Below are 12,979 nucleotides of genomic sequence, written 5' to 3'. Positions count from 1 at the left end.
TGGCGGCGTTCGTAGCGACAAACAATTCGCTGTAGAAACGGCTTACGAAGTCACCGCCACACTTTTAATAGCGGGCTGACCGGTCCGCTGGAACAGTGAACAGAAAGATGAAAACCCAAACACTCTGATTAAATAAAAGTCGGTACTTATCTTTATTAACGAAGATACAGAAACACAGTAGTGAACTCCGTGTCTACAAAATCTGTCTAGTTCGAGTCGGAGCGGCTAGGTCAGCGTCGGCTGACGACAAACAACAACTCTGCTGCGATGAACACACAACTGACTAGCAAGTACACAATTCGGTGGCGAGTATACAACTGAGCGGCGAATACAGAACTGTCCTAGCGCTCGCGACTCCAGCACTTAAGAACCCAGAAGCCAGCGGTGGCGCGCGCAGACTTGCGGCGATTTGCTGTCTCGCTGGCGCTGCTTATGCGGACGGCGTCCGGACTTTGATGCTGCCAACCTTTTGGCAGTGGGCTCGGGTGGCATTACTGGCTAGGATATAACAAAAATAAAAAGTGCTAAACTGACAAAATCGCAGCTCACTCAATGTGTAGAATGTGAACTGTGAACACTGCTGTTTACTGCACAGGCAAAGCTGGTGCATCATGTTGAGCAACTGTGGCAGGCGGCTGCTGCTCTGGCAATGTTCTGCTGAAGTGATGTGCCATGAAAACTTATGCCCCCATAATCATCACATTAAGCTAACTGATGCCATTTGGTCTGCCTGCTACTATCCTGTCATTAATCTTCCATGCCAAACCCTCCACAAACTCCTCCATTTCATAATTGATATGCACGTGTGTGGTTTTTGAATAATGACCACAGTGCTTGTCGCAGTGTGGACAACCGTGATTATTTGTCTTGTGGTTGTGAAAATTTCTTATTATCTTTTTTGTTATCTAGAATATTATTAACTTGTTTTCATTAGATCGCTTTTTGGGCACTATGCAATGTGTACCCACTTGTAAGTTCCAATGTTGATCCGTGAGTTGCCCCTGGCAACCAAGTATTTCTTCGAAATATTTACAAAAAAAATTACCAAATCTCTCTCCTTTCTAACACAGTTACCTGATTAAACGTATTCACTTCTGCACAGTTAGAATGGTAGTCCGAGTCAATTACCGCATTTACTCGAATGTAAGCCGCACTTTTTTTCTGGTTTTTGTAAACCACAAAACCGCCTGCGGCTTAGAATCAAGTGGAAGTTCTGAAAAATGTTGGTAGGTGCCGCCACAACTAACTTCTGCCGTCGAATATATGTAGTGCTACACAGGGATGCTTTGCAGGCACAAAGATAAATACTGGCACCAAAACCTCTGCGTTAGCAAATAAATTAAAAGAGAATGTAGAAGAATGTAAACATTATGCCGTGTATTCTTTAGTGTTTGCTGCCATCTCATTTAAGTCCTGTCTGCCTAATAAACTACGAAACTAGAGTAAGACAACAGCAAACATGGAAGAATATACATATCATGTCATATTTAAATTCGTATTATTCTTATGCTGAATAGTGATACAGTCAGAAATGAAGCACAGCAACTGACTAAATTCTTAAATCTAAAATGTCTCTAATTTCTGTGCAGAATGTAATGTGCTAAAGAGGCGTCTGCAAAGATTTTCAAACGGAGAAAAATGTTCGCTAAACTCTTGTTCAGAACATCTTCTATCATACGCAGTCTATCATTCGGTTCTTGTTGATCATTATCGAAGAAAGCAGCAGTGTAAGTAACAACAAATAGCAGTCTATTGCTTTTGTTTCACTTATGAGAACATTCCTTTCTTTTTTTTATTGTAAGCGGCAGTAGCACGCACAAAAGCAAGCCATGCCGCGAGCGGCTACAGGTCATAAACACTCATTATCAGAATGCGACAAACAATGCATGACACAGTACAATAATGCATTTTGAGCTTAGAGTGGCGTAAACACCTATAACAAAGAGAATGGCACTTATCAGATCAAAGCAAAATAAGCAATCGATTCAAACTAGACGAAGCACGTGAAAAAGGAAGGGTACCCATATAAATACGAACGGAGTGCCTGACACATAGCAATGGCTACTTGGTAAATCTTAACTGTTAAGCTTACGACTCGAACCAAACTACTGTAGCTGTATCTTCATCCTTTCGATCTAAATTGTCTCTCATGCTACAATGGACCAACTTTGCTTCGATTTGGAGGTGCGGTCTAAAACTTTTCTCTACCCTTGAATTTCGAGTCTCAAATTTCAGGTGCGGCTTAGATTCAGGAACATTTTTTTCCGTGATTTCAAGTCTCATTTTTCAGGTGCGGCTTAGAGTTGAGTGCGGCTTAGACTCGAGTAAATATGGTAAGTAACCTGAGGGACAATGACATAGTTCGACAAGACTGCATCTCCACTCAGTTGTTTGTGCTATTTCATTTTGTCTGTCTCGTTCATCTGTTGTATTTAATTAGATTTTCTCATCAGCCATGCATTGTTTGCTCCTGAATTATTTCTTAGTTTGTGTGTGAATATACCACGCTGTGAGACTCTAAAATAAGAGTATTTTTTTTGCAGGAGAAGCTTAAGTCCTAATACTGTTCGAGCTAGTTCACTGGGCCCTGTGAAACGCAAATGTGAAATAGAGGATGAAAAGGTTGATCCCTATGTTCCTCCACCAGCCAAAAGGCCCAGTTACTATGGAACTGAGAGAGCTGGTCTTCTAATGACTCAGAATAACAGGTAATAATTCCAACAGTTAAGCATTGCTGGAGTGAAAACATTTGGTTTTCTGTCACCTCTGTATTTCAGTGAATTTATTGATTAATTTTAATGCTAGACAAAGAATTTATAGCTTATACAGGTACTTGTTGTGTAATATGTATTTCTTTATTAATTGCTTCATTTTTTGTGACTGTTCATTATTTCTGATTTCTGCCTAGAAGTTATTACAGCTGCAGTAATAATGCAGTAGTTCTGAAGAGTTTAAAAAAATGTATACAAATAGACTTGTTTACAACTTAAAAATAAATTGAGATTTACAATATGAGTAAATAAAATCAAATGATGGGAAGTCCCGGCTGGAATAACAACAATATTGTGAAAAGGATCTATTACTACTCACTGCATGGAGGAGGCACTGAGTCATAGACAAGTACAAAGCAAGGACTGGCAAATATTTAAGCTTTCAGACAAAAAGTCCTTTGGAAATGGAAAACGTGCATATGTGTCCGTATATATATATATATATATATATATATATATATATATATACATATATATATATACATATATATATATACATATATATATATATATATATATATATATATATATATATATATATATATATATATAAAAAATAGAGGGAAACATTCCACGTGGGAAAAATATATCTAAAAAGAAAGATGATGAAACTTACCAAACAAAAGCGCTGGCAGGTCGATAGACACACAAACAAACACAAACATACACACAAAATTCTAGCTTTCGCAACCAATGGTTGCCTCGTCAGGAAAGAGGGAAGGAGAAGGAAAGACAAAAGGATATGGGTTTTAAGGGAGAGGGTAAGGAGTCATTCCAATCCCGGGAGCGGAAAGACTTACCTTAGGGGGAAAAAAGGACAGGTATACACTCGCACACACACACACATCCATCCACACATACACAGACACAAGCAGACATTTGTAAAGGCAAAGAGTTTGGGCCGAGATGTCAGTCGGGGCGGATGTACAGAGGCAAAGATGAAGTTGAAAGACAGGTGAGGTATGAGCGGCGGCAAATTGAAATTAGAAATTAGCGGAGATTGAGGCCTGGCGGATAGCGAGAAGAAAGGATATGCTGAAGGGCAAGTTCCCATCTCCGGAGTTCTGACAGGTTGGTGTTAGTGGGAAGTATCCAGATAACCCGGACGGTGTAACACTGTGCCAAGATGTGCTGGCCGTGCACCAAGGCATGTTTAGCCACAGGGTGATCCTCATTACCAACAAACACTGTCTGCCTGTGTCCATTCATGCGAATGGACAGTTTGTTGCTGGTCATTCCCACATAGAACGCTTCACAGTGTAGGCAGGTCAGTTGGTAAATCACGTGGGTGCTTTCACACGTGGCTCTGCCTTTGATCGTGTACACCTTCCGGGTTACAGGACTGGAATAGGTGGTGGTGGGAGGGTGCATGGGACAGGTTTTACACCGGGGGCGGTTACAGGGGTAGGAGCCAGAGGGTAGGGAAGGTGGTTTGGGGATTTCATAGGGATGAACTAAGAGGTTGCGAAGGTTAGGTGGACGGCGGAAAGACACTCTTGGTGGAGTGGGGAGGATTTCATGAAGGATGGATCTCATTTCAGGGCAGGATTTGAGGAAGTCGTATCCCTGCTGGAGAGCCACATTCAGAATCTGATCCAGTCCCGGAAAGTATCCTGTCACAAGTGGGGCACTTTTGGGGTTCTTCTGTGGAAGGTTCCGGGTTTGAGGAGATGAGGATGTGGCTCTGGTTATTTGCTTCTGTACCAGGTCGGGAGGGTAGTTACGGGATGCAAAAGCTGTTTTCAGGTTGTTGGTGTAATGGTTCAAGGATTCCGGACTGGAGCAGATTCGTTTGCCACGAAGACCTAGGCTGTAGGGAAGGGACCGTTTGATGTGGAATGGGTGGCAGCTGTCATAATGGAGGTACTGTTGCTTGTTGGTGGGTTTAATGTGGACGGACGTGTGAAGCTGGCCATTGGACAGGTGGAGGTCAACGTCAAGGAAAGTGGCATGGGATTTGGAGTAGGACCAGGTGAATCTGATGGAACCAAAGGAGTTAAGGTTGGAGAGGAAATTCTGGAGTTCTTCTTCACTGTGAGTCCAGATCACGAAAATGTCATCAATAAATCTGTACCAAACTTCGGGTTGGCAGGCCTGGGTAACCAAGAAGGCTTCCTCTAAGCGACCCATGAATAGGTTGGCATACGGGGGGGCCATCCTGGTACCCATGGCTGTTCCCTTTAATTGTTGGTATGTCTGGCCTTCAAAAGTGAAGAAGTTGTGGGTCAGGGTGAAGCTGGCTAAGGTAATGAGGAAAGAGGTTTTAGGTAGGGCGGCAGGTGATCGGCGTGAAAGGAAGTGCTCCATCGCGGCGAGGCCCTGGACATGCGGAATATTTGTGTATAAGGAAGTGGCATCAATGGTTACAAGGATGGTTTCCGGGGGTTACAGACTGGGTAGGGATTCCAGGCATTTGAGAAAGTGGTTGGTGTCTTTGATGAAGGATGGGAGACTGCATGTAATGGGTTGAAGGTGTTGATCTACGTAGGCAGAGATGCGTTCGGTGGGGGCTTGGTAACCAGCTACAATGGGACGGCCGGGATGATTGGGTTTGTGAATTTTGGGAAGAAGGTAGAAGGTAGGGGTGCGGGGTGTTGGTGGGGTCAGGAGGTTGATGGACTCGGGTGAAAGGTTTTGTAGGGGGCCTAAGGTTCTGAGGATTCCTTGAAGCTCCGCCTGGACATCAGGAATGGGATTGCCTTGGCAAACTTTGTAAGTAGTGTTGTCTGAAAGCTGACGCAGTCCCTCAGCCACATACTCCCGACGATCAAGTACCACAGTTGTGGAACCCTTGTCCGCCGGAAGAATGACGATGGATCGGTCAGCCTTCAGATCACGGATAGCCTGGGCTTCAGCAGTGGTGATGTTGGGAGTAGGATTAAGGTTTTTTAAGAAGGATTGAGAGGCAAGGCTGGAAGTCAGAAATTCCTGGAAGGTTAGGAGAGGGTGATTTTGAGGAAGAGGAGGTGGGTCCCGCTGTGACGGAGGACGGAACTGTTCCAGGCATGGTTCAATTTGGATAGTGTCTTGGGGAGTTGGATCATTAGGAGTAGGATTAGGATCATTTTCCTTCGTGGCAAAGTGATATTTCCAGCAGAGAGTACGGGTGTAGGACAGTAAATCTTTGACGAGGGCTGTTTGGTTAAATCTGGGAGTGGGGCTGAAGGTGAGGCCTTTGGATAGGACAGAGGTTTCGGATTGGGAGAGAGGTTTGGAGGAAAGGTTAACTACTGAATTGGGGTGTTGTGGTTCCAGATTGCGTTGATTGGAATTTTGAGGTTTTGGAGGGAGTGGAGCTGGAAGTGGGAGATTGAGTAGATGGGATAGACTGGGTTTGTGTGCAATGAGAGGAGGTTGAGGTTTGCTGGAAAGGTTGTGAAGGGTGAGTGAGTTGCCTTTCCGGAGGTGGGAAACCAGGAGATTGGATAGTTTTTTAAGGTGGAGGGTGGCATGCTGTTCTAATTTGCGGTTGGCCTGTAGGAGGATGCTCTGAACAACAGGTGTGGATGTGGGAGAGGAAAGATTGAGGATTTTTATTTTTATTTTATTTATTATTTATTATTTTTATTTTTATTTTATTTATTATTTATTATAAAAATCCTCAATCTTTCCTCTCCCACATCCACACCTGTTGTTCAGAGCATCCTCCTACAGGCCAACCGCAAATTAGAACAGCATGCCACCCTCCACCTTAAAAAACTATCCAATCTCCTGGTTTCCCACCTCCGGAAAGGCAACTCACTCACCCTTCACAACCTTTCCAGCAAACCTCAACCTCCTCTCATTGCACACAAACCCAGTCTCTCCCATCTACTCAATCTCCCACTTCCAGCTCCACTCCCTCCAAAACCTCAAAATTCCAATCAACGCAATCTGGAACCACAACACCCCAATTCAGTAGTTAACCTTTCCTCCAAACCTCTCTCCCAATCCGAAACCTCTGTCCTATCCAAAGGCCTCACCTTCAGCCCCACTCCCAGATTTAACCAAACAGCCCTCGTCAAAGATTTACTGTCCTACACCCGTACTCTCTGCTGGAAATATCACTTTGCCACGAAGGAAAATGATCCTAATCCTACTCCTAATGATCCAACTCCCCAAGACACTATCCAAATTGAACCATTCCTGGAACAGTTCCGTCCTCCGTCACAGCGGGACCCACCTCCTCTTCCTCAAAATCACCCTCTCCTAACCTTCCAGGAATTTCTGACTTCCAGCCTTGCCTCTCAATCCTTCTTAAAAACCTTAATCCTACTCCCAACATCACCACTGCTGAAGCCCAGGCTATCCGTGATCTGAAGGCTGACCGATCCATCGTCATTCTTCCGGCGGACAAGGGTTCCACAACTGTGGTACTTGATCGTCGGGAGTATGTGGCTGAGGGACTGCGTCAGCTTTCAGACAACACTACTTACAAAGTTTGCCAAGGCAATCCCATTCCTGATGTCCAGGCGGAGCTTCAAGGAATCCTCAGAACCTTAGGCCCCCTACAAAACCTTTCACCCGAGTCCATCAACCTCCTGACCCCACCAACACCCCGCACCCCTACCTTCTACCTTCTTCCCAAAATTCACAAACCCAATCATCCCGGCCGTCCCATTGTAGCTGGTTACCAAGCCCCCACCGAACGCATCTCTGCCTACGTAGATCAACACCTTCAACCCATTACATGCAGTCTCCCATCCTTCATCAAAGACACCAACCACTTTCTCAAATGCCTGGAATCCCTACCCAGTCTGTAACCCCCGGAAACCATCCTTGTAACCATTGATGCCACTTCCTTATACACAAATATTCCGCATGTCCAGGGCCTCGCTGCGATGGAGCACTTCCTTTCACGCCGATCACCTGCTGCCCTACCTAAAACCTCTTTCCTCATTACCTTAGCCAGCTTCATCCTGACCCACAACTTCTTCACTTTTGAAGGCCAGACATACCAACAATTAAAGGGAACAGCCATGGGTACCAGGATGGCCCCCTCGTATGCCAAGCTATTCATGGGTCGCTTAGAGGAAGCCTTCTTGGTTACCCAGGCCTGCCAACCCGAAGTTTGGTACAGATTTATTGATGACATTTTCGTGATCTGGACTCACAGTGAAGAAGAACTCCAGAATTTCCTCTCCAACCTTAACTCCTTTGGTTCCATCAGATTCACCTGGTCCTACTCCAAATCCCATGCCACTTTCCTTGACGTTGACCTCCACCTGTCCAATGGCCAGCTTCACACGTCCGTCCACATTAAACCCACCAACAAGCAACAGTACCTCCATTATGACAGCTGCCACCCATTCCACATCAAACGGTCCCTTCCCTGCAGCCTAGGTCTTCGTGGCAAACGAATCTGCTCCAGTCCGGAATCCTTGAACCATTACACCAACAACCTGAAAACAGCTTTTGCATCCCGTAACTACCCTCCCGACCTGGTACAGAAGCAAATAACCAGAGCCACATCCTCATCTCCTCAAACCCGGAACCTTCCACAGAAGAACCCCAAAAGTGCCCCACTTGTGACAGGATACTTTCCGGGACTGGATCAGATTCTGAATGTGGCTCTCCAGCAGGGATACGACTTCCTCAAATCCTGCCCTGAAATGAGATCCATCCTTCATGAAATCCTCCCCACTCCACCAAGAGTGTCTTTCCGCCGTCCACCTAACCTTCGCAACCTCTTAGTTCATCCCTATGAAATCCCCAAACCACCTTCCCTACCCTCTGGCTCCTACCCCTGTAACCGCCCCCGGTGTAAAACCTGTCCCATGCACCCTCCCACCACCACCTATTCCAGTCCTGTAACCCGGAAGGTGTACACGATCAAAGGCAGAGCCACGTGTGAAAGCACCCACGTGATTTACCAACTGACCTGCCTACACTGTGAAGCGTTCTATGTGGGAATGACCAGCAACAAACTGTCCATTCGCATGAATGGACACAGGCAGACAGTGTTTGTTGGTAATGAGGATCACCCTGTGGCTAAACATGCCTTGGTGCACGGCCAGCACATCTTGGCACAGTGTTACACCGTCCGGGTTATCTGGATACTTCCCACTAACACCAACCTGTCAGAACTCCGGAGATGGGAACTTGCCCTTCAGCATATCCTTTCTTCTCGCTATCCGCCAGGCCTCAATCTCCGCTAATTTCTAATTTCAATTTGCCGCCGCTCATACCTCACCTGTCTTTCAACTTCATCTTTGCCTCTGTACATCCGCCCCGACTGACATCTCGGCCCAAACTCTTTGCCTTTACAAATGTCTGCTTGTGTCTGTGTATGTGTGGATGGATGTGTGTGTGTGTGCGAGTGTATACCTGTCCTTTTTTCTCCCTAAGGTAAGTCTTTCCGCTCCCGGGATTGGAATGACTCCTTACCCTCTCCCTTAAAACCCATATCCTTTTGTCTTTCCTTCTCCTTCCCTCTTTCCTGACGAGGCAACCATTGGTTGCGAAAGCTAGAATTTTGTGTGTATGTTTGTGTTTGTTTGTGTGTCTATCGACCTGCCAGCGCTTTTGTTTGGTAAGTTTTATATATATATATATATATATATATATATATACACACACACACACACACACACACACACACACACACACACACACACACAGTCCAAAGTCTCCAGCAGTTGTTGCCCAACTCATCTATTTCCAAAGGAGGACTGTTTGTTCGAAACCTTACATGTTTAATAGTAACAGTCTGTTCATTGTATATGTCTGTGTCTCGGCATCTTCTCTATGTGATGAACAGCAGTCTGTCCTTTTCATAGTACTGTTGAGTAAATAAAATTTTATACATATTTTGCTCCTCTTGATTGGTTTCCATCTGCAGCAGATAGTGTACAATTTGTGTGTTAGCTTTGATGCAAAAATTCTTCCTTCCTCATTTTAGTCTTACCAAAGTTCTAGTAACATTAGTAAGTTTATGTTTGTGAAAATACATATTTTGACATTAAATAATTTTTAAATGTTTTTGTTTCGAATTATGCTTTCAAGTATTTCATTTCTCACACATCAGCAAACTGTTATTCTAGGACAGTATGTGATCTGCTTATTGTGACAGGAACTGATTGAGTGACTAATAAATTTTAAATTAAATAATTATGAATTAGTGAAATGAACTTTAAAAATTAAGTTTGTTGTTCCTGTGGTGAGTATAGATTGTGACAACACTACATCATTGCCAAATGTGAAATCCGTAGCTACTGCACCAGTTGTCATTTGATTTGGTAGGCTCTGATTTGGGATAGCTTATTCAAAAATAAAGCATCATGTAATTTGAGTGGACATGTTCAAACAAATGACAGTAAACTTATGAGTTTGAGCTCAGGAAATGAAAAAGAAAGGTGGTAAAATTATACTGATGCAATATGTATCCTATACACCAAATATATTGGCTTGTGGAGAATAAATTTAATACTTGAGCAGTAAACTTGGTCGTTCTCAGGAGAGTTTTGAACATTAAGACAACACATTGCAGAAAAAGATACTTCTCATATCAGAAATTTCATGAAATTGAAGTAAATGGTAAAAATGCATTGCACATTCAAAGAATACAAGAATCTGAAAGCACAAGGTCTATGATAAAGATGCTGACTGACTAAAAGTTTGAGTTCCCCCTAACCCACACTTAACTGCAGGTGGATATTATACAAAAGTAAGATATAAAACAAATCTCATGCAGTTATCATCATCTGTAGTTGTATTATTCCTTTAATTGTTTGGATTATAGTTCCCTATTGCCTGCCACTACACTTTTTTCCTTCCTACCATCACAGTTAGGATAGAGGTATCACACATACTTACAATGTGAAACATCTGGTATAATGGTTGTGAAACCAGGTTTTCTAAGTTTTTGCAATAATTGCTGATCAATACCAGTGCTGTTTCTGCTATTCTTGTCCCAGTAGTGAAAGTCGTTCATATTCCACTTCCTGTTAAACTTAAATGTTTGTTTACTTCTTTCATTAATAATTTCTTTAGTTAGGCAGTCCCCAGTACCATTCTTATTTTGTAACCAAATTAAGTGCTCTTATCATAACACTTTTAGCTTGTTTGCTATTGACAATAATTATGTTAGATGATTGTGTAACTTTAGTGCATGGCAATGAGTGCAACAATCTTAATAAGCCTAGCATATAATTTTAGTGGGGCATTTTTCTCAAGTAAACTTTATTTTGCAGAATGGATGCTTCCTCAAGTCCATTACCAGGTTCCTTGAGTTCAGTGGGCACTCCAGAATCATTATCTAGTGCTGACTCTCCTGGCTTCACATTCCGGCCTGTTGACAGCCCATCACCAGGACGTCCTGCAGCCTCCATTAATGATGAACCAATGCAAGAGGAGAGAACACCTGACCCAAGCAAAAGTGACCAGATCATGACTCAAGTTGGGGAAAAGAACCCTAGCTAATCCAAACTTGCCTTAAACTGCATTTCTTTTCCCATTTTCTAGTCTGCACAGCTTCCCAGCACTTCAGTTCGTTGAAAGCTTTTTGTCTGTCACTTGAACTGTGCCAGACGAATATGCTGAAGACACAAAAACCAGTTCATTGGGGTTTCGTGTTTCACTATAGGAATTAAAAGTTCTGTAGTGCATTTTTTGACTGAAAGATTTTTCTATGTATCTTGCCAATGAGAGGGGTATCTGCTATACCAGGAAAGCTTCAGAGATTAATTTTTGTTGTTTCCTGTGCAAACCTGGTAGCAGTTGCTGTATTATTTGTAATAATCCTCTTCGAAAAGTGGAAATACCTCATTTCTCCTATGTATTAAAATATTTCGTATGACTTGTGTTTTTAAGTATCTTTAAATATGTAATTAGTATTTATCATTGTGTAGTTCAGTGTACTCTTTAATGTAAGTCTTTTTCAGTGACGCTTTTTATGCTGGCGTTATAGTCAGTTTTGATGCATTGTGTTTAGATTTAATGTCTGTCTGTGAAAGTTTGTACACAAACTTTTTTTTATGTAGCAGTAAAAGAAAAATTTCTGCACACTAACAACTGCTGATCCATTCTTTTTTGCCCCCTTACAAGGACCTGTGTGCAGTTTCAAAGATGTCAAGAAGTGTTTAAACAGTTTCTCATTGTTTTGAAAACTAGGCAACTGTATTTAAAAATATATATTTATAAAATTTTTATGTTAGCTATTATGTTTGATCCAGTAAAATCGGTAATACCAAACATAACTTGGCCACTTGTGATGCAGCATACAGCATTTAATACATCACACTCTTCTCAGACACTTAACTATTTCTGTTTCATTTATTCTTTTAAAGGCATTATACTTTGGCTCTTTCCTATTCTGTACATCCATGTTGCTTGAGATCTGTATATTTGCAGTTGTGAACATGATGACTTAACCTGAATCTAGGAAATTGACTTGTACCCCATTTAAGTATGCTGTCTAAATGTAAAAAGCAAGATTCTCTCTCTCTCTCTCTCTCTCTCTCTCTCTCTCTCTGTATTTAGTAAATACTTACTGCATGTAAGTACTTATTAAATACTGCCCATCAACTGTGTTCATCCTTCCATTGGTTTCTGCAGTTCATAAACACAGATAATTCAAGGCTTCCAGTCTCTGTTTAGCAAACTGAATTTTGTTACACTGTGTGCAAATATTTCCAAAAAAATCTTCATTGTGTGCGTGAACATAATATTTTAATCTATCTAATATACAGTTCTCAGAGTTCTTAATTTTTTGACACACAGTTACCAAAGTAGCAAAAGGAAAATTATGAAATTCTTGTTAAATTAGTCTACTATGCGGCATTCTGTGGGATATCTTGTGAGTTCTGAATCTGCAATGTCATGTGAATATCACCAGGTGCAAGAACATCCATTTATTTTTGTGTCTTTTGGAATTAAAAAAGTTTGTATATGAGTACTGTGTTTGGTTATATTGAAACTGAAATTTTATTTATGGGCTGGAAAGGATTATGTGCCACTGGTAGGCACCAGTATTCATTAAAAAAATTTATGTTTGGCTCCATTAAATACATGTAATTTATTTTCTGCAAATCCGCTTTTCATTCATCTGTGTGGCCTAGTAGAACTAAACTGACCTGGTAACGTTTGTCTACTTTCAGTTCTGTTTGTTCTTATATTGTGAGAATGCAGTATGTCCTGTTTTAGCAATATCACAAAAAGATGAAACAAATATATGTTAGTATGCCAGAGAATAAAAGTACCCAACACATTGTTCTTGGTTGATATTTGGA

General features: G+C 42.2%; 1 protein-coding gene across 2 annotated transcripts in view; it reads left to right on the top strand.

Moving 5' to 3' along the window:
• The window catches only part of LOC124776594 (P2R1A-PPP2R2A-interacting phosphatase regulator 1-like), a 66,589-nt gene extending 53,810 nt beyond the window's left edge, over positions 1-12,779 (top strand). For both annotated transcript variants that reach the window (XM_047251654.1, XM_047251653.1), the window contains exons 5-6: positions 2,544-2,708; positions 10,943-12,779. In XM_047251654.1, coding sequence (XP_047107610.1) covers positions 2,544-2,708; positions 10,943-11,171 — 394 coding nt within the window. In that variant the 3' untranslated portion in view covers positions 11,172-12,779. The remainder of the gene's footprint in view (positions 1-2,543; positions 2,709-10,942) is intronic.
• The last annotated feature ends 200 nt before the right edge of the window (positions 12,780-12,979 follow it).

This window comes from Schistocerca piceifrons, chromosome 2 (assembly GCF_021461385.2).
Source record: "Schistocerca piceifrons isolate TAMUIC-IGC-003096 chromosome 2, iqSchPice1.1, whole genome shotgun sequence".
NCBI lineage: Eukaryota > Metazoa > Arthropoda > Insecta > Orthoptera > Acrididae > Schistocerca > Schistocerca piceifrons.
This window is presented reverse-complemented; position numbering and strand designations above follow the sequence as displayed.